This window comes from Erpetoichthys calabaricus, chromosome 7 (genome assembly GCF_900747795.2).
Source record: "Erpetoichthys calabaricus chromosome 7, fErpCal1.3, whole genome shotgun sequence".
NCBI classification, from domain to species: Eukaryota; Metazoa; Chordata; class Cladistia; order Polypteriformes; family Polypteridae; genus Erpetoichthys; species Erpetoichthys calabaricus.
Window position 1 is genome coordinate 198,863,355 of NC_041400.2, and position 27,170 is coordinate 198,890,524.

Sequence of the window (27,170 nt, forward strand, 5' to 3'; positions counted from 1 at the left end):
CAATGGCGTCATCACCCACAACTTTCCTGCCCACCCCCTCCTGGCAGCGACGCTATCTGCTGACATCATAATGTGTGACTCTCATGACCACGCCCCTTAGCAACAGCGCCACCTAAAGGTGGCTCCCACTATAGGAAAAAAAAAATTGACAAATGACAATCCCCAATTTACTGTGCCCAGAAATAAAGACTACAGATCATGCCACTGTGGCACTGGCCGTCTGGCACATGACAAGTGCCCACCCTGGGTCACGTTACCGTGTGTCCACTCGCTTCTTCAGCTTCATGGGCAAACCTCCTGCAGAAAATAAGAGAAGGGGGTCAAGCGCCAGGCATCACCAAGATGATTGTCACCCTCAGAGTGAATTTAATCTGAAGGTCTGCCAGATTTGAGATGCCAGCTCCAGTCGGTCTGCCGAGATGAGTCCTCACAACTCATGACATTGGCAGGCATACCTGATGCCATCCTTGTGCCTTCTCCACTCACTTATGTCCATCTTACCCTGGCAGGGGCCCAGATTTGGTGCCTAGATGCTGCCCTGGCACACACACACACATCCCAAGACCACAGGCAGGGAATCCATGCAGTCAAGCAGTGTGCCACCATCCTGCCTGGCATAGGTGGCTCACTCAACTAAGTCCTCTGGCTGTCAAGTGCCACAACCAAGAAGCGGGCATCAGTCCATCAAAGATGGCAAGAAGTTCAGTTGGCAGGACAAGGAAGTGTGGCAGAGAGACATATGCCAACAAGGCACCCTCAATGGCTCATGCCACCTGTGCCAGATGCTCCCAGTATCCAACCCCGAGCTTCATACTGAGCCTGCAGGATATGAAGTTTCTTATGGCTGCCATGATTGTGTTTAAACCATCAAGATGTCGCGCCTTTCATTTTCCACCTGCTGCCATTCAGTCCAGTCACCCTCATGAGCTGAGCCTGGCAGATCAGGTGACTTGCTTGGCACGCTTGGGGTTTAAAGTCTGGTGGTTCAACCCTTATGCCACCCTGCCCACCACTGGTCTCCATTCTGGTCCCTCCTTCATTCAAATATAGTGCCTTGCACATTTCACCATCACTAGTGACATGGGGCTCAGTGTGATGCCAGCCAGCTCATTGACCCATCATTCACACACAGGTGGTATTCGGACCCCACAGACAGAACTGGGTGAATGGCACATCGGGTACTGGGCAGCTCATCATTGTCCCCAAACTCAAAGTGACACTAGCAGACCTTTGGCACTTGGTGACAGTCCAGGATGTCACTTACCCAGAAGGACTTCTCCATGTGGCACCCGCATCTTGAGCCAACACCTGCCTCAGGCCAGACTGTGAGAGGACCTGAAAGAGAATTGCAGATGGGGCGAGACGACACGAGTGCAGGTCTCATCGGGGGGCACCTCAATGGGTCAAACCCCCCCCACCCTGGACTTGTCCTCAATGTCACCTCAGGTAGTCCTTATTAGTGGGCACCAGTGCCCAACTCACCAGCTTTGCCATGCAATGACTGACTGAGGGTTTTGCCGACTCATCAGTCCACTGACACTGGCAGTGTGCCCACCCGGCAAATCACTTCACCCCACCCCAGGATGATGACATACCAGTCTGGACAGAAATGCCTTTTGGTTCTGCAGAATCTCCTTGGCTTGATGCCCCCTGGCACTCCCCATCTTGTCATTGCCCTCCAGTGACCTGCAATAGAAAGGAAAGTGTGAAACAAAAGGCACCTGCCATGGGGCACAAACAAGGTGTGCCCATGAATGATGAAAAGTGGGCCAGGGGGTGGGATGTCTGCCAACATCGGGAATCTCATTTGGTGCCACCAACCAGCCAGGCAACAACTTAAAGATGAGAGTTGTGATCTGCTGTTGGCATCATGGGCACCAATCCCAGCTATGGGCTCACAGGGTGCCAGGGTCTCAGCATGGTGACAGTGACACGTTTGTCCAATCTGTTCAACATCCATCTGGCCTGCCAGGTTTAAAGTAAAACAAGAAGGAGCTATATGAGTGCCATGGAGATAACAACCACCAGCTGTGCATGGCACACTGCCCTCGGGCGCTCCAGTAGGTGAAGATGCAGCTTGGCTTAATCACACCTTAATGTGACCTGGTCATCCACTGCTCCCGTGTTTATCACCTGCCAGGTCTCGTGCCAGTGTAAAGGCGCTATATAAATGCCAGGTGGCTGCCTCGGCTCTCTTTAGTTCTCAGTGTCCCCTTCTGGCCACACCCACTTAAATGACAGTGGGCAGTCTTAACATGAGGGGCACTGCCACCTGCAGGACTCTGTGGCCAACACCTCTGTACCCTGCTACGCTGGCACTGCCACTCTGACCCTGAGCCTTTGGTCAGTGCCTGCATTTGTTTGTGCCATTCAGCAGTAGTCACCCCTATTGGGGACAATGCCAGCCTCGCCTGCAGGGTACAAACAGCTTCTTGGCTTCTCCCTCTAATTGACGATAGGCAGTTAATCAAGGCTGACTTTATGAATGAAGATGGTGTCCATCACCCTGGCACCAAGCATTCTGGCTGTGAGCGTGCTTACCCTCCTAGATGCCAGCTCGTCTGACTCTGGGCACTGCCTCGGAGATGTCCAGCAATCTGTAAAACAAGGAGAAGTGCCAGCAACACGAGGGGCATGAAGGATGGCCATTGTAAATACTACAAGTGGCGCCCCCTGGTGGCAGTATCTACACACCCTTCTGTAGCTCCTACCTCGTCCTCAGGTGCCCCCTGAACTGACCTCGCTGGAGAGGGCATCTCTGGGGCATCGCCACCCTCAGTTTGCACCTCCACAGGACTCTGCCTACTTGCCCTCGGCTCACTTGGTCCATCTGCGGCGGTCCTGAACACAAGACAGTGGCATGTGGTGAGCAGCAGGCTTGGCCAACACCCCTGCCATGCAGAGGGCTGCAGAAGGCATGGTGAACTGGAGACCCACCCTCGTACCCCCACATGGTTAATCAGGCGGGCAGTGGGCTCACGTCCTGGGGGGCAGTGCCAGTGCCCTCTCGGTGTCATTCTGCCTTACCTGCCACCCTCTGCCATGAGCAGTCCACCATCTGCAGCTGTGCCATGGCTGAAGGGTAGCAGATGGCAATGCCCCAAGGTGAGCCAACTTACCTGATTTGACCGAACACATACCAGTGACCAGAGGTGAGGCCTGGTGACGTCACTGGCACACAAGGGGATGGACAAATGCCCGGTCTGAGACTGGCATCCTCGCCAATGGAGTCCATCTGCCACCTCTTAAGCAGTTCGAGCAGCGAGTCCTTCTGCACCATCAGCCTGTGTCGCTCATCGTCCAGAGTGCCAATGCGGGCACTCAGGGTATCCCTCTCACTCCGCAGGTGCCCCATGTCTTCAGTGCTCGAGTTGGCACTCTGTCTCAGTGCCGTCAGATCATGCAGCAGCTTCTCATTGACCTGAAAAACAAGATGGAAAGAGTCGGGCAGCTCAGTGGGCATGGGCACAGACCCACATTTCTGATAATCCCTAAAGCTCACTGGGATCGCATGCACCCCCACCACTGGCATGCCCACCTGCCGGCTGCCCCGCAGCTCCTCCTCGGCCTTCAGCAGCTCTTGCCGCAGTTTATTCTCATTGCAGCGGGCACTGAAGAGCTCGGAATGCAACTGGGACAGCTGGCCCTCCAGGGTCTCCTTGTCCACCTCAGTGGTCTTCAGGGTGCTGGACAGACTTTGGGCAAATGTGCGGAGCTGCTCCGTCTCCTGAGGAACAGCAAAGAGTGTTCACTGTGAAAGGCGCTATATAAGGCGAGGACTGTGACAGTAGTCAGCTGAGGACCACGAGGTCACAGGAACAACACGTGCCACTTGCCGGTGACCGAGGCCTGTTTGCTCAGGTCAGCCTGCACAGGGCACAGTGATGGATGCTAGCTGGCAATCTGCCACACCAAGGCGTGCTACGTCAACACTGCCAGCCTCTGAGCGACAGGAGGCGCGCCAATATCAGCGTGTGGCACCCACATACGGCCCTGGACTGCATTCAGCACCTGGCATGCTGACCCTGTGTGACCATCGACTCTGCTTCTACGTTGAAAGCGAAAGATTTCCTTGGTGTCATAGAGGGTGCCAGCCATGGCTGGACAGTGGCACAGTCACCCTGTCAGCACACTCGCCCGTACCTCCAGCAGCTGAGTCTTCTGCAGTCTCCACTCTGCCAACTCGTCTTCACGATGGACGCCATCCTGTGACAAGCGAGACAACAGACCGGTCAGACGGGGGGGGGCACCAGGGGCTGGCATCTGAGTGGGCATCAGAGAGGATCATCAGTGTGTGGCAGCCATAGGACAGTGAGCTGATGACCACAGGTGGGGGTGACGCACAGACACTTGTCACTCATTGTCACACACACACACCACAGCCTCACGCTCACATCTGCACACGCTCTTCTGGGGTCAGTCCTCATGCCAGCCACCAGACTGGCATTGGGTAACACGGACCACCGCCGACGGCCCCCCTGTCACACACACGTGTGTTATTGCTGGGGTGGGGGTGTGGGGTCCAGTGTTGTGGTGGTCTCCTTTCTGTATTTGGGCCCCTTCACGTTAGATGGATGTGACATGTAGTGCACGTACCCCCACCGGGGGGCGCTCCTGTGCTCCTGCTGCCGTCCACCGTGTCTGCATGGCCATCACTTGCAGCGCCCCCTGCAGTTGTCCTCGTAGGCCGCTGGTCTCCTTCTCCAGTGAGTGGACGCTGTGAAGAAGAAGAGGAAACAGCAGAGGCTGAGGGGCCTTTGGGCGAGGCTCACAGCGGGCATGACGGGTCACGAGTGCCACACTGGCACAACAAACCCCATTGGCGAAGACTGACAGCTCTGACGGTTTGGCCCACTTCGTTGTACAGCACAATGGAAGGCAGTCAAAGTGTTAAAGCGCCACCTTGTGGGCACTGCCCTGTGAAGCTGCCCCACTGCCCGGCCCGTCTACTGCCTGCCACTTCTCAGTACTACCCCCTAGTGGTTGAGCAGAGACTGACCTTTATGGTGCCCAGTGAGAGGCCCAAATCAGCTGCTGCCACCCTGCCCTTCAGCAGGACACCAGACAGGAGGGCACAGTCCCAGAATTCCTGGAGCTGGGTGATGTCACCATGCTGTTCCTGTGGCCACCCCACCTAGGGATCATTCCCTAAGCCCACTTCTGCCAACAATTGTATAAAGTGCCCCCTGGTGGCCAATATGTTCTTTCCCCAGGATGAGCCCATCAGTAGGTAGTGCTGCCCTTTCAGTGCCACTCTAATGCCCGGACATGTGCTGTCCACCTCTGAGGTCACCTCAGTGTATCAGATGGCAGTGTCCATCAGTGACATTACCAGGACAAAGATGGGGCAGCACTGTGACGTGTGACGGGGTCCACTGGCCACCACCCACTACTGTCTGGTTACCGTGTGTGTAGGTCGTGCCGCCTCAGAATGTCCCTCATGCCATCGAGTGACCTGAGATGCTGGGTCCAGAGTGGCACTTTGGAGGTTTTTAGTGCCAGGATCTAGAAGGGAAAAGAAAATGAGTCAGAGCTATGGAGAGTGGTGCCCATGTCCACCACACTCAAGCCCAACACCCTGGCACTGGCGCTCACCTGACCAGACTGGCACTGCCCTGTGGCACATCTTACCTTCTGCTGAGCTGCCAGGATGTCCGCGATGGCCATGTGGTCCAGAATGCCAGCCTGTCGTTTCCTCAGCTTCTGTGCCTGGTGCTCGATGGCACACTTGGCCCTCCTCAGGCTCTCCTCCAGTGCCACCTTCCTGCACTCGGACTTCAATAAGCAGAGCTCCATGGTGGAAGTAGGCACCTCACCTGGCACAGCCTGCTGTTTAGAGCATAATGGGAGTGACTGCCCCTTCACAGCTGTGTCCCCCTGGGGTGTGACCTGTGCGCAGACCCTCTAAAACTCCCCACCCCTAACTCTGAATTTGTTTCGCGCCTTCCTAGTGGTACCCCGGGGGTCCGTTAAAATCCGCTGTTCGGTGCATCACATGGTCCCTGAATGGCGCTATATTCATACCAACATGTCCTTACGAGCCGCACGTGGGCACTGACGCCGCGGCATTCAGACCTTCAGACCAGGGTTTGACTCGGAGCTGCGCACGCACGTGCCGTGCCAGTCTCTGCCAAGGGTCCACTCGTGCCACACGTCTCGTACCGTCAGCAGTGCTACCAACTGAAATTCTGCCATCGTACAGAGCCTGGCAGACACGAACGCGCACCAACCCGCGTGACGGGCACGGTGCCAGCTATCGACCCCCTCCACCCACCCACGTGCCGGAAGGGCGAGCGCAGCCCGCACCCGACATGGCCAGAAAAAAAAAAAGAACAACCAAAGCAGCAAAAAGCCCCGCCGGAGGGCCCGCCGCTCCCCGCCGCTCCGCACTCACCCGGCTGCCTGAGGGCCTCGAGACGCGTCAGTCCGTCCGTCCGTCCGCGCGCACGCGCACACCCGCAGCCTTGTGTTGTGCGTCTCGCGCGGGTAACTAATGGCGACCGGCCGCCCCGGGGCGGTCAGAGTCCGGCGGACTGAGGCGTGTCGTCCGGGGATCAGGGGGCGTGCTGGGTTCGTGTAGAAGGGGAGGTCACGTGTGTGGGTGTGTATATAGCGCCTCGCGATGGACCCTGAACTGAAGAGCCAGGCGGACCCGCAGCGCGCTTTGTCGCCACTCGGCACGACGTTCAGTCCCGAGGTGGACACGGCGTTCGTGGGGCCGGCGGAGGGGACGACAGGGGGCACCGCAGCCGACAGCCGGGACTCCTGGTCATCGGGCTGTGCGTGTCAATCATGTTCGGGTGACAGGCGCCGGGGCCAATGGGCTGCTGGGGGGGGGCGTGTCCACCCAGAGGGCAAGTCGCTGGGATTGGGCGCGGGTTTGGAGTAGGAGGGTCGTGTTATATAGCGCCTTTCGAAGAGCGGGAAATCGGAGGGCGCTTTCCTGTAACTTTATCAATGAAAACACAAACTGGCGTAGACTTTAGAAAGTGGACATATTTAACACACACACACACACACACTACTGGCCCCCATTCACAACAATCACGCCATTGGGACCACCGCGGCCTCCCAAACCAGCAGCAGCAAACATGAAATCTTCCGAGCCGGCGAGTGAGGCGGTGCGCCACTGCAGCAGATGGCCGCTGGCTTCGGGGGGCGCTATATAAAGTGACTGACCCCTACATTTGTCAGACCCTGCGCTGGTTTGTTAGGATCCAGTTAATGGTAGCGACGTCAACAGTGACCAGGAGTCAAGGCCAAGTCACGACACAAGGACATCTGCAGGCACCGTCATTCTGCTGCCACTCTTCACACAGGCTGGCCTGGGAAGGACCTCTGCATCAGTGTTGTCACCGAAGATGAAGCCCCCAGGGTGGTGGGCACAGCTTAGCACATCACAAGCTGGGAGAGGGGACGGTGGGTGCCGTGCCATTTCAATGTGATACTTGAACGTGATCCAGTACTTGTGACAGAGGAGTTAGGGGCCATTAGCGGCCCCCCTGACATCGGTGTGGACACCCATCAGGCCTGCAGGACTCAGATCTTTGCCCCTCCACAGCTGTGGCCCACCCAGTTCCCCCCTCACCTCAAATGCATTCGAGATCAGCTGCACGATGACGAGAGTCCAGAGCCAACACGATGGCTCCCAGTCACAGGCTGGCGCCCACCCATCACTCACCACTGACCACCCAACTGACCCCGACGGTCAAACGGTGGGCCATTTGGTCTTCAGTTGCCCAGTCTACTGGAGGTCAGCGGATGCCATCAAATCCTGGCAGGGGGGCACAGCTTGCATTGCGTGAAAGGCGCTACATACAGGCAGTGGAGGCCGGCTCATGGGACCCCTCGCCAAGGCTGCACAAGTGTGAGGGGCTCTGGCGTCAGGGTGGGCTCGCTCATCACTGGCCCTCAGAGGTCACCAGCACGTCACCCACCGACTGGCACAACAGCATGGAGTGGACTCACCTGGAATGACGAGTGACACGGTGGGCTTGGAGCCAGCAAAGGCCAATGAACAAAGAGACCTGGCGGCCGACTCGAGCAGCTTCAAGTGTTTATTAAATAAATAAATTCTGTATTGTGGCATTCGTGCACTCGATACAAACGAACCCACAGGGGGCGCTATATGGGCATCCGGTAAAAAAATAAAAACTCACCCACGTCTTCGAAAAAGGCACTAAGAGCAAAAGCACACTAACATGAGGCCAGGGGTCCGAGACAACACCTGGTGCCCAGGCTAGATTGTCATCACCCCCCCAGGTCAGCGTTTCAGGCCTCGTCACGCTCACCTGACCCGAGGCCCCACTAAATACGTGAACACCAGCAAGAGCAGAAGCAAAAGGGTCCTGAGATCTGAAGAGGTGCCACGCCAGTGAGGACTGCCGTTTGTCGGTCCCGGGCACGGCCCCTGGCAGGAGGACGCCCCCCCCATGACTCCCAGCCTTCTTCCTCAATGTCCATGCGCTGCACACCCGAGTTCAGAACAAAGAGCCCGGGGGGTGCACAGCAAACAGAGGAAGACGTGGCGAGTTGTCAGGGGGCACCACTGGAGTGAGACGTGCCGCCAACTTCACGGGAAGGCTGGGTACTGGGCACAGTGCCCAGATGACGATCGAGTCAGAGATTATAATGGAGAGTCTTCTTAAAAGGAGGAAAGTGGCCTGGTGCCAAGCTCGGGCACGGGGCAAGAAGGCACATTCGGTGGTGGGTTTCACAGTCTGTAGGTGGTCTCTGCTCCATGGTTACCTGTTCGGTGAGCCAACATCCACCAGGACCTTGGTGTACAGGCGGTCCTTGTGAACCTCGACCACTTGGTACGTCAGCGAGTTGATGCCGTCGGTGTTCATCGTCTGCCGCGTTCGGGCAATTCGGTCAAATCTGCAGAGAGAGCGACAAGTCGAGTCAGTGGGGGGGGCAACACCTCAAGGGGCAGGCGGGTACAAAGCCAGGCGTGGGATCTCTGGGGCTGCACGAATGATTACTGCCTGGTGGTTATTCGCCTTTACTACAGTGGCACCTCCACCTAGCAGGGGGGCCGCGTACAAAAATACAAATGTGAGAGATGGGTGTGAAAGGCACTATATACGAGAGAGAGGGAGGATACTCGAATAACATGTAATACCCCGAACCACATAGCACCTTGACAGACTTCCTCACGTGTACTTATGGGGTCTCCTTGAACTCAAATCATCTCAACACCCCAGAAGGAGGAGCTCAGAAGTTGGGCACCTAAACCCCCCCCATGGACCATCCAGAGCAGTCGAGGCCTTCACTCAGCACTTGGTGGTCTGCAGCCCGGGGTCTTCTTGGGTTCTCCTCTCAGGCCCCTTCAGAGATCTGCAGGCCAGGCCACTCATCCAACACCGAGGTGTCCTCTCAGCCTCCCCTCGACCCCGACACGCCTGCCGGTGACAAGCAGCCCGACGCCAGGATCAGCAGACGTGACACTTTGAAAGGGGCAGGAGAGCCACATGTGCCTCTTTGGAAGCTCCAGGTGGGCTCCCTCTCACGTGTCCTCTGGCCACTCTGCCATAAAGGTGATGGTGGTCCTTGTGAGTGTCCACACGGGCATAGCCAGAGTGACCAGCCAGGAGCTGGTCAGCGCTACAAGGCCTCTGGGGGGCACCATGCCCTCAAGAACCTTCTGTGCTGCCAGCTCTCTGCCCACCCCAATCAGTCCAATCCACTGAACTGACCACAGGTGGGCTGCAAACACCTGAGTGATGGCTCCGATACACGCCACCCCCCACATCACCAAAGATCACGGCCTCTCCAGTGCCCAGTATGCCCACACAGTGTTTGCCCGTTACCCGCTACCCGTGTAAGACAGGTGTGACCGCCACTGAGTGCATTGTGGACCCTCGCTAATCGCTAAGCTATGAGCCAAGCAGTGGAGTTGGCGACACTCTTCTGTCACACAAACCTGACGCTTCTCCCCGGCTGCCAGTGTGGCTCTCATTCTTGTGGCCAGTCGGCCAGTCTGCCATTTGCAAACCCCCCCCGCCATTCGGCTTAAAGGACTGCGGTGCTCAGGACGGCTTCCATAGGTCTACTGGACCTCAAATGCCATGCGGTGGCACAGAGCGCCACTTACGTTTCTGTCCAACACCTGTGATAAAGTCAAGGCAGCATGGCACACGTGAAAGGCCTGGAATGTTCTGAATCACGAGATTCTTCTTCACGCCACACAACTCCTGGCACCTCACACACCACAATGAATACACTTGAGCGGCGTCAGTGCCGACTGGCACATCTGCAACACAAAAAGACGCTGAGGAGGAGGTGCGAAGGTCTTTAAGGTGGGCTGGCGTTACGACTTTTATCGTAGGCTTCAGTGTTAACGTCACGGGGTCCTGGTGACTCGCCTTTCATTAACGCACCGGACTAGCGGCTTCAAATGTAGCTGGCAGTATGAGTGGCAGGGTGGCACAGCAGTAGGGAGACCAGGGTTCATGCCCTAACACACAGTCTAAAGACACGCTAAGTTGGCCAGTGTATGTGTGTGCGTGCGCTCACAATGTCCAGGGACCCTTCCTGCTTTGCACCGGATGCTTGCCAGGATTGCCCTCCAGCCCACCCTGGCTAAGTGGCTCTGGGAGACGGACAGGCGGACGGAGGTGTAACTACCCAGAATGCTCTCTGCACCACACACACACACAAACGAATGCCTAATTCCGGCCAATTCTCTTCATTTTGGCACCAACGCCCCCAAGGGTCTCAGCTCAATTACACTTCCTGTTTTTTCCCCCCGGAGGCCGCTGACCCCAAACACGAGAGGCAGACGTCAAGATCAGACTCCTAAGAGCTGAGCCGCCTCTCATTCGCCAAGGTGCCAGTGACGACAGGTGTGCCGTACGAGCAGTTTGGACGTTGGGAAGCGCCAAGTGTGACACGGCGCCCACGCGCAGCTCAGAATCACACAAACATGAAAGGAGTTACCTCTGCGGGTTGGCGTCGTTCTTGGCGTCTCTGTCATGGCGGATCATCCGACACTTTCCGATGACTCCGTCGGGCCGGGAGATCGACATGCCTCGGAAGGTAATCCTGCCAAAAAGCAGTAACAAGTCAGACCGTGTCACCGCGCGACACAAACAGTGAGCATCATGGCGGCCGGCCAGCCGGACAGCCGACTCGAGGAAGACGTCACAGAAAATCGGGGCTCTGGTAAGGAGCACAAGCCACGTGTCACCACATGTCACAGGAAAAGAGAAGCCACGTACCTGTTGTAGATGTCGTCGTCTTCGCCACCCCAGCCCCAGTAATCATTGGGGAAACCGTTGATTTTTTCAAACTGCTCCTTGCTCAGCGACGAGACCCCTCCAAAGAACTGGTTGTACGGTAACCTGAGAAGAACAAGAGCAACGAGCCGTCACACAGAGGACGCCATTCTCCAGACCACGGGACGGCCGCCGGTCACTCAGCCACCGCGTTCGAACAATGGCAGATCTGCACACGTCTGACCGCTGGCCAGGGTTTGTAGTACGTGCTGATCGGTCATCGACTTGAGCAGAGAGGACCAAACCGGAAACGAATGTCAAGAAAAGACGCCATGAATGAGTGTAAGGCTGCTGGGCAAACGGCGTCGGGGGGGCCCGCCAACCCAAGGTCACACGGGACGGCGATTCACGTGTGGGAAGTCAGGGGACAGCAAATGAGCTGCCGAAGGCGTCGATCCCTCAATAAGACAATGTGGACGTGGGTGGGCGGCGGGGGGCTTCCACAACAGGAGACCACCCTCAGCACACAAAGGCTCATGGGAATCGGGAACAAGCTAGCAGGCGGAGTAGCTGAAGGGACAATCTTGGTAAGTAGACCACGCGAGACAACGTGGCCAACCAAAGGAGCTCACCTGAAGCCAAACTTATCCATGGACACCGCCAGGTGCCTCGGCTCCTTGTAGCACTTGTAGATGTTGCGGTCGTCCATTGGGATGAGATCGACGTCACTGAAGACGAAGCAGTTGTAGTCGTACTCCTTCAGGGCCTCCACGTAGCCGACGTTCAAGAGCTTGGCACGGTTGAAGGTCGCATCGCCGCTCTGTTTTAAACAAGAAAAGTGCAAAGAGTCAGACGCACAGAAATAACAGAGACAAGAAGCAGTTAATGGCGCCCAAGACGCTCTCCTGCCAGCCTCGCCCTGACATCAGACACACCTGCGCCTCGGAATCCCTCAAGCCTGCCACGCAACGTGGGCCACCCTGCAAAAGAGCCACCTCACAGAAGCTGTGCAAGGGCACAGTTCAGAATCCTGGCACACAAACACACACACACACGACTGCTCATCCACGCCCGCCACTCACAGGCCGCAGTGAGTTTCCGTTTCAAAGGAGCACAAGAGAAATCAGCACGAGGAGACGTTGCGTGCCGTTAGGTGAAATCCCCTGCCGATTTATTACAACGTAATTTCATCAACCGGCCCATCTGGGCAGCCCCTGGAGGGGCGCTTTGTCAGCATGAATGCCAGCCACGGGCGGCATGGTGGCGCAGTGGTAGTGCTGCTGCCTCGCAGTAAGGAGACCCGGGTTCGCCCCCCCCTGCATGGAGTTTGCATGTTCTCCCCGTGCCTGCGTGGGTTTCCTCCCACCATCCAAAGACATGCAGGTTTGGTGCATTGGCCATCCTAAATTGTCCCGTGTGTGTGTGTGTGTGTGTGTGCCCTGCGGTGGGCTAGCGCCCTGCCCAGGATTTGTTTCCTGCCTTGCACCCTGTGTTGTCTGGGATTGGCTCCAGCAGACCCACGTGACCCTGTAGTTAGGATATATAGCGGGTTGGGCAGTGCCACAATGGCATCACGCCACCTCATTAGCAGCTGTCATTCCAAAATTCAAATGAGAACAGTCCGCTGTCACGGTCCCTAGCCGCAGGGGTCCCCAGGACTAACTGCTAAATAAACAAATGAGTAAACGCCACGGGAAATTTCAGAGGCGCTGAAGCAACTTGTTTGAATTCAAGACAGATGACTGGGTGGCTTCATGAAGTCTGAGGTGACAAAAATAAAATGCTGTGGCATGAAACTCGTCACCAGGCCTCCTCAGATCACTGCTCAGTCAAGGGAACGGGGCACATCGGCTCAAACAGCTGGCGCATCATTCTGAAGATACGCAGCACATCATACCAACTACGCCAAGAGTGCCAGCTGATGAAGGTGGGGAGTATAAACAGCCAAGGAGTCCTGCTGTCACACACAGGCTGCAGGTGTCCTTTCACAGACACTGCCACCCGACCCCTCAGACTCCGAACAGTTTGGCACAGTCAGACTAATAAAATAAGGCCAGGCAGACATAGCACTCACAGTACTGGCAAACGTGCAGCCTGGCATGGAACCAACTGGACCACTTGAATGTTAAATGATTTTAAAATAAAACCATGAGCCACGTTGGGGGAAGGGAGCGCCTCAAGGAAAATGAAAAGCCGCCATTCCCACGTGACTGAGCACTCCACGAGTGATGGGGCGATTCGACTGCTTTATCTGGCGGGCGACTTGCAGCATTTGTGATTTCTTTTGGCTTTCTAGTTGGCGCACCGGCAGGCCAAGGGACTTGCTCAGGATCACACAGGTGTCAGTGGTGGGATTTGAACGCATAACCTCAGGGTCTCAAGTCCAAAGCCTTAACCACTATGCCAGAGCACAGATCACTCAGAGGGACAAAGGCAGTGGGCACCAGGCACCCTGGCACAGTTACAGAGTCTTCATGCAGGGCAGCAGCAACAGTGTGTCGAGTGTGAGTTGGACTTGGACTGTCAATGTCATTAACCAACATGGCATCCGCAGCACTGCCATTGAAAAGAAAGAAAGAATAAGCGTAAATGAACCTTCACAGGAAAAGCCACCAGACGGTTATTCAGCAGTTCAGAGCCACCACACGACTGTCAAGATGCGTTTCAGCAAAGTAACACAATAAGTTGGCAGCAGGTGCCCGTTGTTCAGGAACTCACTGAAGGTCTGCCAGTGCCGAGCTCTACCGATGTTAATCAGTTTCCGTTTTCTTCTCCTTTGTGTTTAAACAAATGTCTTTCGCAGTTCTAATTTGCATTTAGTGATTTGCAAAACGTATTCTTGCACTTTACCAGAGGACCAGTCACAGCCTTCTAGAAGCAGCTGCACTCAGCAAAGAGCACTGCAGAAGAACGGAGTGCATCGGACAAACACGTCCAACAACGCACGTCAGAATGAGAGTCTCATCCGACTTTGTCATGGCAAGGCGTCAACAGCCCGACGTCACCGGGTCCGACAGCGATAAAGAGATGGCACAGCTGCAGTGAGCCAATAGGAGCACTCGAGCGTCCGGGGCTGACCAGCGCCACACGGCCACATATCACTAGTGCACAGCGTATGGCAGTGGTGAGGAGTGGCCCTGGACGTATGTGTGTGTGTGTGTGTGTGTGTGTGTGTGTGTGGGCACGCCGCTGGTACCCACCTACAGCCATTGCTGACAGCCTAAAGTCCTCACATACTTGGTCACTTGTTTCCCGTGTCTGATACAAACTTCCTCTCGATTGTCCGCCTTCACAAGTGTCCCGACTGCGCTCTCGTGTTCCTTATGAGCTCATCTGAAAAGCCCCCGTGTTGCTGAATTCCCTTCACCATTTTAAACCCTTCAGTGGTGTCCCCTCTTCATCTCTGAGGGGGCTCCACTCTTTTGTTCTTTCCTCACAACTCGTGTCCTGCAGCCCTGGAATGGTCGCTCTTCTCTGGACTCTTTCCAGAGCTGCTGTGTCCTTTTTGTGGCCTTATTCGGAGACAAAGGAGAAAACTACACACAAAAAAAAAAAAAAAAAAAATGACAAAAGGAAAAGCAGAAGAGACTCGAGCGAGTCAAGTGACATCAGAAATGTCACACAGAGTGCACAGAGAACAGAAAGCCGAGCAGCCGATTAACACTAGAATTACCAGAGCCTACGAAAAAACTTGTAGATCCGTCGCACCTTAAATCGCTTCTCACGTCTCTGTCTTTGTCCTGTAAATGTGTGGCTAAGCAGCAAACAGCAAGCAGCCTGCTATCACGTCCCCCACCGCCTTTGCAGTTTTCTCAGCTCAAGTCTGTTTACCTGCGTGTCAGTTGCTTAGAGCTGTATAGAGTGAAGTCAAGCAAAAAGACACCTTTTATAAATACTAGAGCATTATTTGGAACACTTGCATTTCATGTGTGTTCCGTGTCTACAACGATCTATGTACAGAAAACACATCATTAAAACAGAAATGTTTTTCATGTTTTAGTAATAATTAACAAAATGTAGACATGAAATGTATGTGTGAAGCCTGAAGTCCAAATATCAAAGAAACACTTTCACAAAAGGTACAAGCATAACAGACCAAGTGCGCTTTTATTCAAAAATATAACTGCAGATAAAGAACCCGCATTAGGGTGCAACATTGACACGCATTTAATACGACTGCTTCAGTGACGCAACGGTATCGACTGTTGACTGGTAATCAAAACTTCATGAGCAGCTGACTTCTCAAAACGGACTCATCCAGGATCGAACCCAAGAAGTTCCGATTACCAGTGCGAGCGATTTAAGGTGGGACGGATCTACAAATTTTTTCGTAGGCTCTGATAATTCTAGTGTTAAACCACCATGCTGCCTCTCACGTCATCTCGCCCACGTGTTGAGCGGCTCTACGCAGAGTTGTGTGACGAGGCTTTAAGCTCAAAATTAAAGGTGAGTGAACTCAACGGTGAAATACGATGTCATCAAATGTGGGGCCTCTTAGCACCTTCTGAGCATCAGCCCACCGTAAGGCTCTCGCACACACGACCACATGCAGTAGTGAAGGCCCAGGGGGCAAAGAAACGTGAATGCACACCGAGAGTCACGCAAGAGAAGGCCAGGAGACATTCCCACAAGTCATTGCTGTTGACCCAGATTGTCAGAGCAAACAACAAAGCACACTGGAGGGTGAGGACAGCACGAATCCCACCCACTGGGAAGGCCACACACAGTCAGCTCCACAAGGGTTTGGACGTGACACGTTCTCATCACGTGACATGGCGTGACAAAGGATTTGAAATGTGACTGAAGTGCAGGCTTTCAGCATCAACTCAAAAGGATTAACGGTTTAGGCATGACAGCCATTTTCATACACAGCACCCCGTTTTCAGGGGCTCAAACATATCTGGACATTTGACTGACCAGCTGCTTCATAGCCAGGTGTGCGCCAGACCCTCATTATCTCATTAAATATTGAGCAGCTGGAAGGTCAGCAGTTCACTCCAAGTGTGGAATTTGCATTTAGAGGCTGTGGCTGTGAACTCTTAATACGGGGTCCAAAGAGCTGCCAGACCACCATTAGGCTGAGAAAACCAAACAAGCCTCTCAGAGAAACACCAGGAGTGGCACATCAGGAAAGAGAAGGAACACCAGAAGGCCTGGAAACGCACAGAATTCAGACCTGGATGTAGAAGAACCCCTTCATGACATGTGGCCAAACCAAGACCACTCAATGCTGGGGGGTCGGCCTATCAATGCCACATTCTACAATCAAGAGGAGACCTCATGCAGTAAAGGCAGGGGGTTCACTACAAGGAGCCTCAAGCATAGGAAGGACAGATCAGACTTGGGCAGAAGATGTCTTTTAGATGTCTGTCCAGTTCTGGACAAATGAAATTCAGATCAATATGAACAGAATGATGGACAGAGAAGAAACGGCTCATGATCTGATGAAGATCACATCACCTGTGAGACCAGGCAGAGGCCATGTTATGGCCTGATCATCATGGCTGCCAGTGGAAGTCACTCACTGGTGTTACTTACTGATGTGACTGCTGGCAGAAGTGTCAGGAGAAATTCTGAAGTACCCAGGGTACCACACTGTCAGCTGAGCTTCAGACAAATGTGACAAACCTGACAGGACGACACTTCACAGCACAGATGGGCGATGAGCCAAAACACACTGGGTCAGCAAACTAAGGGCTTCTCAACACAAAGAAGTGGAATATTCTTCAATGGCCGAGTCCGTGAACTGAGCTCAACCCATCTGGACATGCAGTTCATTGGCTGAAGACCAGCAAACAAGCAGCACCTGAAGACCACCGCAGTAAAGGCCTGGCAGAGCAGCACTGGAGGACGAACATGGGCTCAGACTTCAGAGGGTCAGTGACTTTCACCCAAACACTGAGGATGATCTTTCCATTTAGGACCAGGTTAGTCTGTCCAGATAGTGGACAGCCCCTGAAAATGGGGGGCTCCATGTATAAAAATGGTCGTCTTTACCAAGTGGCTCATGTGATGTTTAAATATCTTAAATTAAAACTGCAAGCCGCCACTCCAATCACATCCCGATTGCTTCATTTCACATCCACCGAGGTTAGGTAGACTTTATTATTATTATTATTAAGTTTGCAGCAGTAAAGTACAAAAACAGAAGCCATTGTTCCAGACAGCCAACAGATACAACAAAGACACAACATCTGAAAACCGATGCCATCGCATCAACACAAAGAAGAAACAGAAAAAGGACTTTCAACAGCACACAAAATGGCAGTGCAGAAGGTAACACTCAGTGTCGTCCCTACAACTAAGAGAACTTCAAATGCTTACAGCTCTAGGAATTTGCGAGCTCTGATGCGCTTTACCTTTGGAAACAAATATGCAGCCTGAGGGCAACAGCTGGCATTTAGAGGAACGAGGATGGTGCCTGTCAGACAGAACAGAGTCGCCTCAGCTCAGTGACAGACGTCTGCTGTGAGCCAATAATTTTAGTGCATATTTTTCTAATATTGTTGAGATGATTTATGTTCTGGTTGCCGAGGATGCCAAACCAACAGCTGAATGCAGATGTGACATTGGATTCAATCAAAAAGTGTCACTGTGCTTTTGTCCCCTTTAAAACAGTTGAGTTTCCTAAGAAAGGACAGACTGGCACTGTGTTAAGATCAAAGTCGAGTCCCAGATATTCCTATACTATCTATCTATCTATCTATTGCTCTGCCATCTCCACTGTGCCCCCTTTACTTAAAGCGGAGACAGTGGATGGTGCAGAGCACCTGAAATCACATGGGAAACATTAAGTGGTAGATGAGACTCCCTGAGAAGACACCCATGGCTGCTCACAATGGCAGAGCTGTCTGTAACTTCAGGATGTGTCTGTCCTTCTGTAAACTCCTGAGGGGACGGGCAGCCGACTTGATCCATCAGAGAAATGCCATTGTCACTCACGCTTTGTGTCTGTGGTGGTGTGCAGAGCCAAGTTATGGAAATGGTGTCCAGGACCGGACTGAACACGCCATCGTCAGATCAGGCGCTAAGGCCAACAGTAAAGGCAGCGGTCACAGTTGTTTGTCACTCTTGTCCTCATGTGGTCGTCTTATAAAATCCCCATGGAAGAGAAGGGACCACAACACGGCGACTCTCCACCTTCACCAGTATGATAGCTGGCTCACAACCCGCACCCTGGGTGGACATGACCTGTTCTGGTCAAGTGTGGCAGGACAGTGTAGGTGACTAAACAAGTGACAGTGTACAAAAGGTGCCAACAGTAAAAGCAGCAGGGATCACCCCCAGGACCGCGTACCGCATGCAGCTGCAGATGGGCACTTGTCTGATCACCCAATCAGCTGCTCTGCCCACAGTCATCTTGCCATCCTAAAGTCCTCTAAGGAAGCTCTCGCTCAGCCCCATATGTGACCGTGCACACACACACACACAAACAGGCGAGAGTGCCAAATGACTCGGCTGCACCGCCCACCGATGCCAGTCTCAGGACTTCTCTGTTTGCTCACACATCAACAGCCACCCTCCACGTATTCATCTGGTGTTTGACAAAGGGCCTTGCAGTACGACCCGTGAAAGCTTTTATGTCAGAAAAAACTTGACAGGACTGAGTCAGGGACCTGCTGGAGGGCACACCTTTGTATTACTTGAGTACGTTACCAGCTGGCCCATTTGTGTGCGTTAGCCACTTCTACGCCTGGTTTTTCGTGTTTGCGGACACACAGAGAATGGACGCATTATTCTCTCCACAACAACAGTTGCTATATGCCAGAGATTCCTATTGTGTGGAATGCTGGGAAAAAGTAGACGACAATGGAAGACGCAAACGCTGGGCAAAACGCTCTCTCAAAAAGGCACTGAATGAGACACTGTGTGCCACGTACAGTCACATAGGCCACGCTGCCCTGGATTAACTACGGACAAGTGAAGCAGGAAGAGTCCAGGACCACAAGCCTTTGGGGATTCCCGACCCAAACCACTGAGGTCCCCTAGATGGTCCTCCAAAGACACAGGAGGTGTGAGGGTCCTCCTCATTTCTGGTCTGTTCACCCTGCTGTGCTGACCAAGACCAGACCCCAACTGGTATGTCACCGTTACTAAAGTGCCCAAACTCAAGGACTTGTATGGAACATCAATCCCAGCTGGCTGTGCCCCCTCTCAGCCTCCCAGGCTTCGGTCCGCACCTGAGCAACATGGAGGCAGCGATAACAATGCAAGGAGGACAAGGGAGCAGAAATCAGCAAAGCACATGGACACGATGATTCAGACAAATGACGGTGCACATAGAGAATAGGTAAGAGCGTAAGTCCACTTTACCAACGAGAGGGCCACCTTGTGCTCCACGTGTCTCCACCTCTGTGCGCGTGCTGGAATACGGACAAAGGGACAGCATCCCCCAGCGGGAAGGACTGGGGCAAGAAAGGAAGGAAGGAAGGAGAAAAGAGGGAAGTGTGGGAAAGAGAAAAGAAGAAAAAGAAGCCATTGAGAAAAGCAGCAGCATTGAAAGTCACATCATACCCTCTGCATTGGCCTTCCTCCTCCTCCGACTTTGGGCCAGTCAAACCACTCCACCCGTTACCTTTAATCATTACAGCCTGGTTCTAGTGCTTCCCAAATCAAGGGGTCTCACTGTCCTAGCGGTCATACGTGCAGCGCCCAAGTTGGCTCACGTCAATAAAGTTCATGCCATCCAAAAGGAGGCACAGCAGGCACCAATTAACATTCTTAGCAATGCTAAACAAAGACGGGCAGAAGAGGGTTAACAGGGTTAAGATCTGCCAGGATGTTTTATGAGAAAAGCCCTGGGCAGATGGCACAAGTCTCAACCCAGGGGGGCGTAAGGACCTCACACCAGATGAGCGGAGGCACAAGCAGGCTGTGAATCACTCGGACGCAAAAGGCAAAGCTGCATTGCGCTTTTGAAATGTGTGGGTAGCAAACAGGGATTGCGCCACATGCCTGCTCATGAAAAGCAAATAAAGCCACCACCCTGCACTGCCTGGGGCGCCTGGACATTCCTCCTCTGTGTCTGCCCACCTTCCTCTTCTAACCACCTTGACTTCCAGGAGAATTCTCGCTCCTGGCACACGTCCCCAATCCCCGCCATGACAGCATCACACAAGGCCTTACCTGCTCGATCACGTAGACCCCGTAGTCGAGCTGCTGCCGCTGCAGGATGGGGTGCAGGTAGTAGAGCCAGTACTTGAGGTGCTCCTCCCTCTTTCGGAACGGGATGATCAGTGCCACCTTCTGGACAGCCTTGCATTCCTTAGGCATAAAGCGCCCTCCATCCTGAAGATTTGGATTCTGATTCCTCACATCGTCTAAGGTGATGATGTCAGAGAATTCCACCCGTAGGGGGCCCACTGCACAGAGAGGAAAAACAAAGAACTTCACTCGTAGACAAAAGGCGGCACTCATCTCCCATGATGCACTCCACTCAGACCCCAACCCTAATAAACAGATACACTGTCTTAAGAGTCGGCCTCCTCACACTGAACGTCTCCACAAACAAAACGGTAACCCTAATGAGCCACCTGGAGTTTGGAGACCAAATACCCAGAGACTAGGCGGGCATTCACTAAAGCCCACTCACTTTCATATAGCGCCCGTCACAGGGGGCAGGACTTTGAACGCACCGTTAAAACTCTGTTGCCACGTCCCAAGGGTCGTGCATTTCAGTCATACCAATGGAAGTAAACTTGAGATGGAGGAGCCTGCGAGCAGGCGGATGAACCTTCGAGCTGTGAGGGTGCAACACGAACACAAGGAGGTCTTAATGCTTTGGGACTGTCAGCTGCCTGCTCCGCCACATACACCTCTGCTCCGCTCAGAACAACATCTGTGCTTCACCTACAACACTCCATCGAGGTACGTCTGTAGCAGCTCCCTGGTCTCCTACCTCCCCGACATCGAGATCGTGACCGTCACCTGCAGCCTGAAGATTCGGGACTACTCACTGCATGAAAAGAAGTCTACGCGAGTAGGGGTTTACTTCACACACTGCATAAAAACGGTCATCGCCATTAGAACACGAGCTGCTGGTCTGCAAATTTGTCGCATGCCAATACTTTGGTTTTCAATGAGAGGACCACTTACAAAGTCGGGGATTTTGTACCTCGTGTTGAGTGAAGGGGGCGTCTGTTCCACCATTTGAGAACTACGAAGAGTGCGGTCCACACAAATGTGCAGGCGGCACGACCAGACTGTGACCAGGCCATGTCCGACTCACAAAAGCTTTTGAATGAGCGTCAGCATACAAGCCCAGGTCCTGACATCAAAAAGAAAGAACGCAGACCATTACCGGTGTAAAGAAATAAATACTGTCCCAAAAAAAAAACACACACACACACACACACCTTGACAGATTCATCCAATACATCGCCACCTCAGAGTGCTGCAAACGGGCGCTGGAAGACCCGAGTTTTTCAGATGAATGACCGATCTTTGGTCAAGCAGGACAACAGAGCCCTACATACACCTGACAATTCGCTGCATGGACTGTGACTTGCTGCTTATAGACGGCGTCCTACGTCGGCCACGAAGAACACAGCGGGCAAAACAAAGCTGTGGGGTTACAGGTTTTTATGTGAAGATGAGCTGGTGTGTGCGACTACCGACAATCAAACCTCCAGAAGTAAATGACAGGCCAGTCTGCAGTGTATTGGACACGGGCTGCACCCTGCCACTGGTGAGCGTTTAGTGCAACTGGCTAGTCCCGGAGTAAGATGGAGTCAAAAGGTCTGTTACACTCCCCCTTGACACGAGTGCCGGCCAGCACAGACCAGAGCGGTGAACAAACCGAATCCTGAGTGAAGGTAAAACAAAGGCAAAGGCAAAGCCAGGGAGGTTCTTACTCCTGTCGTGTGATTCTGGGGGGTAACTGCACCCCAAGGCCTCGACTGTTAAGGCTTTCTGTAATCGGATTTGATAGTTTGATTTATTTCAAGTGGAGTGCTCCAGGCACCCAGTAATTTACGGCGGCTGCAGGTTGTCATTCTAAGCCTTTTCTTAATTGGTGACATGTTTTTGCTGCTAATGACCTCCTTTCCCTTTCATTTTAATTGACTAATTTTTTCAACTGAATTTCTTCCTCGTTCCTCTAAATTGCTTCATTTCTTTCTTTAAATGGCACCCAAAGAGAAATGAATTGTGAAGCGTGAGAGTCAACAGGAGACCAACTACGTCAGGGCCTCAGACTCCAACCAGCTGCTTGATGAGGCGCCGATTCTCGTTGTAAACTAAACCTGCTCTTCAACTCCATGGCTTGTTGCTGCTGCTCTCGTTTTCTCTTTTCTAAGAGCAGCACCTTTGAAATGTTTTTGTGGACCGGAGCACGTCGACATTCCTAAGACCCTCACCTTTATTGTACGATGGTCACAGTTTGCGGCTCGTGTTTTGGCTCCTTTCGTATCTCGCTATTGTTTGGCTGCTAATTAAAGAAACTGAAACAATGAAGGGGTCCGAGTCTTCAAGAGCAAGTCGAAAGGCGCTATATAAATAAAATGTATTCTTATTGAAAATGGATGGAAAAGAAGGGAATTGGCAGCAAACGCAGGTCACTAATTAAGAAAAGGGTGAGAATGAAAAGCTGAAGCTACCACCGAACCCTGGGACCCCTGATTTACAGCCTCACTTCTGTTAATATTTTTGCAGCATGTATTGCATTTTGCACACAACATACTGCATGTAATTTTTTTGCAAATTGACTAATTTTTGTGTTTTAATAAAACTACGACCGACAAGCTCAATTTATCGCCTGCATTCGCAGCCTGCACAGTTCACAACCTTAGTCTCCGACTTGTCACATTAATTATCGTTATCACATCATCGTCATCAAGTGTATCGTTCATCGCACTTTCTTCCAGTATTATGCAATCTTAACTTGAAATGCAAATCATTACGTGTGAATTTCAAATGCTTACGGGATGCTTCTACTGTTCATCCACTTTTATGTGAATTGTCACACACAGATGTGTCTGTGACGTAGAGATGGCCAGCACAGGTCTCCTTGCTGTCACACCTAACAGTATAAAAAGAATGGGCCAGCAGCATAAAGAGAAGTCACCTTAAAGGTCTCAGAGGGAAAGTAAATAACCAACAGGACATGACATGGAGGGTACAAGGAACTCGACACTACACTGCTAGACATGACTAACGTTTGATTAACACACATCTGGCCACCTAAAAAACTACAAGTAAAAAGCCCGAGGGCACAAAGCACAGAGTGGTACTGCCACATCAAACAAGACAATGAGCATGAATTCCCCTGAGACTGAACTAACCTGTATGGCGAAACATCGCGTGACCCCTGGACAAATGACAAAGAGGACTTCAGAATATGCTCACCTGCTACCCAAATCGCTTTACTCGACGTGTCAGTTCCTTAGCCGGTCACAGTACGCTTATTACTATAGGCAAAAGTCAACCGCCATGTTAGCAGGAAAAACAAGTACAGTGATCCCTCGCTATATCGCGCTTCGCCTTTCGCGGCTTCACTCCATCGCGGATTTTATATGTAAGCATATTTAAATATATATCGCGGATTTTTCGCTGCTTCGCGGGTTTCTGCGGACAATAGGTCTTTTAATTTCTGGTACATGCTTCCTCAGTTGGTTTGCCCAGTTGATTTCATACAAGGGACGCTATTGGCAGATGGCTGAAAAGCTATCCAGCTTACTTTCTTTCTCTCTCTCTCTCTCTTGCGCTGACGTAGGGGGGTGTGAGCAGGGGGGCTGTGTGCAGCTGCTTCCTGAAGGACAGGCTGCACGGAGCTTCGCATACTTAAAAGCTCAAAGGGCACGTATTGATTTTTTTTATCTGTCTCTCGCTATCTCTCTCTCTCTCTCTCTCTCTCTCTCTCTCTCTCTTCCTGCTCCTGACAGAGGGGGTGTGAGCTGCCGCCTTCAACAGCTTTGTACCGGCGGTGCTTCGCATACTTAAAAGCCGTATTGATTTTTTTTTTTTGACTGCTTGCTTTGCACTCCTTTGAAAAGGAAGATATGTTTGCATTCTTTTAATTGTGAGACAGAACTGTCATCTCTGTCTTGTCATGGAGCACAGTTTAAACTTTTGAAAAAGAGACAAATGTTTGTTTGCAGTGTTTGAATAACGTTCCTGTCTCTCTACAACCTCCTGTGTTTCTGCGCAAATCTGTGACCCAAGCATGACATTCTAAAAATAACCATATAAACATATGGTTTCTACTTCGCGGATTTTCCTACTTCGCGGGTGGCTCTGGAACGCAACCCCCGCGATGGAGGAGGGATTACTGTACTGAGAAGAGAAAAGTGACGGCCACAGCACTAACTCTAGAGCTCAAGAGGCACAAGTCAGCAGTTAGTTACTGTGTCTCACTCCGTGCCACGCAGCCTCTCTGCCCAATAATGTCACTAAAACGCCTACAGGCCTCGGGGCTCCCCCTCACAATCCACTCAGTGCCTCCAACTAGCGGGGAGTCCCTGGCACACACACCTCTAATTCGGAGGATTTCTACTCCACATCTTCACTAACATCTGCTCGCCTCAAGGCTAAGGGGGGGGGGTAAAAAAAAAAAAAAAAAAAAACACAAACTCAACTCCCTCCGAGATGTCCAACCCAGAGGGGCTCAGCTCGGCACATCTCAGTCCTGCCTGTCACCATGCCAGCCCCAATGGTACCTAACATAGGCTCTTCACCAAAATGCCCAAAGGTCAACTTGGCCGAAAGCCTCTCTACTAACATGACGCCTCCTCTGCCGGGTACGGCACAGTCAGGGGGGCACCCTGGAGAGTCACCGTTGAGCCTTAAAACTACACTCTCGGAGTTACCAAAACTTCTCGCCTAAACGAGACCTACTGCCCACTTCAACCTTCTGTGCCACTGCACACCCCCCAACCCCGTCAGAAGACCTTTCCGAACCTGGGGCTTCAGTTTCCACCGCCTTACTACCCCCCCGTATTCTCCGGCCCCCGTCTCGACTCACCCAGTTGCGGCGGGTTCTCTGGACACGCCGGCAGGTCCACGATTGGGGGAGCCGCCGCCGCCTCTGTAACCGGAGGGGCCAAGGTGGTGGTCCGAGGTTTGGCAGGGACTCCAACGGTCCGACTGGATATCTCCGTTACCTGCGTGCCCACCTCCTTGTGCTGGGGGTTCTGAACGAAGATCTTCTCTTGCAGGCCCTGGAAAGTGTTGAAGTAGTAGAGCAGGCTGACTGAGAAATGGAGGACGCAGACGACCACCACCACGCTACAGGTTTTCTGGAGGCAACTCCCCGGCAGGGCGAGGCCGTTAACGGCGGTTGACATGACGGTTCCCCACCTCCGCTCACGAAGCCAGAAACGGTGCAAAGATAAGATGATGATGAGCTTCGCTTCACGTAACAGCCCCTTTGGGAACAAGCGCTCAACAACTGGCGCTGCAGGCGACGCTCGCCTAAGGACACGACGCGCTCACTTCCTGCTCCGAGTTTCGTCTTCCTCTTCAGCCGAGGCGGGGAGGGGAGGGGTGTAAAGTAGCGGCTTCGGGGAAGGGGCGGGGACTTGGGGAACGCCACGCCCCATTTACGCGCGTGGCTTCTTGGAGTTCTCCTCAGTTTGAGGTGGTGATGGGCGCGGCAGCGAAACCTCACGAAGCATCGGCGTCGAAAATCGTGTCGAAGGAAGAGCCGAGGGACCCCAACGAAGGCGAAGGAAAACCAGGCGGCTGCGGCTGGCATACACTGATTTGTAGCCGCTTCAGTACGGAGTGTCGCGTAGAAAAGGAGGAGGAGGAGGAGGGTGTGATGGACTTGGATGTTGTAAAGATTAGGAGATAGTTAGCGAGGAGAGGAAAAGTGACTTAAGTGTGAGTCGGAATATGAAAAGGAACGGGGTACGTAAAATAATCCTTAAGTTTAGAAAAGAAGATGAGCGTATTAACAACGAAAGCAGGGGTGTCGAACTCCAGTCCTGGAGGGCCAGGTTTTCATTCTAACCATCTTCTTAATTAGTGACCAGTTTCTGCTGCTAATTACTTCTTTTAATTAACTTGACGCAGGCCCTTTAGTTGTCTCTTTTTCTTTAATTAGCAGCCAAACAATAATGAGACACAAAACAAGCCGCCACATGACCAGCTCATCTGTGCCCGTCACTCAATATCTGAAACTAAAGAAAGATGAAGTTCTCGGTAAGGTTGATCTCTCAGGTCAGTAAAACACGTTGACAATGTTCGTATGAAAAACAGAAAATCAACGGTTTTAGAAATGTCTGCTGTGGCAGAACGAGAGCAGCAGCAAGCCATGGAATTAAATAATGAGTTTAATTAACAGCAAGCATCGGCTTCTCATTAAGAGATTGGTTGGAGTTTGAAGCCCCAGTTTAAGCTGGGCATCTGTTGGTTCATTTCACGTCTCATTTCTGTTTGGCTGCCATTTAATGAGGAAATAAATCAATTCAGAGGTCTGAATCCTCCTAACAGAGCTATTAAAATGAAGGGGGAACAAAAGTGAATGAGCACTGAAAACTGGTCACTGATTAGGAAGAGGGTCAGAATGAAAACCTGCGGCCCACCAGGCCTGGAGTTCGACACCCATGGCCTAAAGAGTTAAAAAAAAAAAAGGAGGTAGGAGAGGTGGCTGAAATGTTAAGAGATGGGGACTTGCTGAGAGGAACAAACACGTAAGGCGTTACAGACTGAAAGTGTCTGCAAGAAAATGGTGAGCGGAAATTAAAGATAGGATAACAGCTATTCCGATTGAGGAAGGTTTAGACAAAACTTCAAAGGACACGCGAGTGGAATTAAAAGGCTCCTTACAGCAATTCACCCTCATCAGCTTGATGGTTTGTCTGTTTTGTTGGAGTCACAATGTGTTATCCGGTCAGGGCCACACCACCTCAAGGTATGGACACATTGCAGCGGTCAGCAGGGGAAGGCAGAGATCATCACACATTTGAGAAATGTCGGACTGAGGGTGCAGATACAATGCTGTAATTGTGG

General features: G+C 52.6%; 2 protein-coding genes across 2 annotated transcripts in view; both read right to left on the minus strand.

The window, feature by feature from the left end:
• The window catches only part of LOC114655011 (uncharacterized), an 899,220-nt gene extending 892,806 nt beyond the window's left edge, over positions 1-6,414 (minus strand). The window contains exons 1-12 of the mRNA XM_028805907.2: positions 6,395-6,414; positions 5,632-5,829; positions 5,405-5,505; positions 4,597-4,717; positions 4,144-4,206; positions 3,539-3,727; positions 3,141-3,421; positions 2,712-2,841; positions 2,542-2,597; positions 1,596-1,686; positions 1,265-1,335; positions 258-297 (exon numbers count right to left, since the gene is read on the minus strand). Of these exons, the coding sequence (XP_028661740.1) occupies positions 258-297; positions 1,265-1,335; positions 1,596-1,686; positions 2,542-2,597; positions 2,712-2,841; positions 3,141-3,421; positions 3,539-3,727; positions 4,144-4,206; positions 4,597-4,717; positions 5,405-5,505; positions 5,632-5,796 (1,308 nt within the window). The 5' untranslated portion in view covers positions 5,797-5,829; positions 6,395-6,414. The remainder of the gene's footprint in view (positions 1-257; positions 298-1,264; positions 1,336-1,595; positions 1,687-2,541; positions 2,598-2,711; positions 2,842-3,140; positions 3,422-3,538; positions 3,728-4,143; positions 4,207-4,596; positions 4,718-5,404; positions 5,506-5,631; positions 5,830-6,394) is intronic.
• A 1,625-nt stretch (positions 6,415-8,039) lies between these two features.
• LOC114655013 (beta-1,4-galactosyltransferase 1-like) lies at positions 8,040-25,692 on the minus strand. The gene is made up of 6 exons (XM_028805909.2): positions 25,180-25,692; positions 20,346-20,581; positions 11,852-12,039; positions 11,223-11,345; positions 10,942-11,046; positions 8,040-8,880 (listed from the first exon to the last, which is right to left on the minus strand). The coding sequence occupies exons 1-6, from the start codon at positions 25,499-25,501 to the stop codon at positions 8,745-8,747; spliced, it is 1,110 nt and encodes a 369-aa protein (XP_028661742.1). The 5' UTR covers positions 25,502-25,692; the 3' UTR covers positions 8,040-8,744.
• Between the last annotated feature and the right edge of the window lie 1,478 nt (positions 25,693-27,170).

Bases quoted from the DNA above. Each gene is read 5' to 3' on its own strand.
- LOC114655013 (XM_028805909.2), bottom strand. From the start codon at position 25,501: ATGTCAACCGCCGTTAACGGCCTCGCCCTGCCGGGGAGTTGCCTCCAG. The intron at 20,582-25,179 runs GTGAGTCGAGAC...CTCTCTGTGCAG, and splicing joins AGAGAACCCGCCGCAACTGG to TGGGCCCCCTACGGGTGGAA. The intron at 12,040-20,345 runs GTAAGGCCTTGT...TGTTTAAAACAG, and splicing joins GGGTCTACGTGATCGAGCAG to AGCGGCGATGCGACCTTCAA.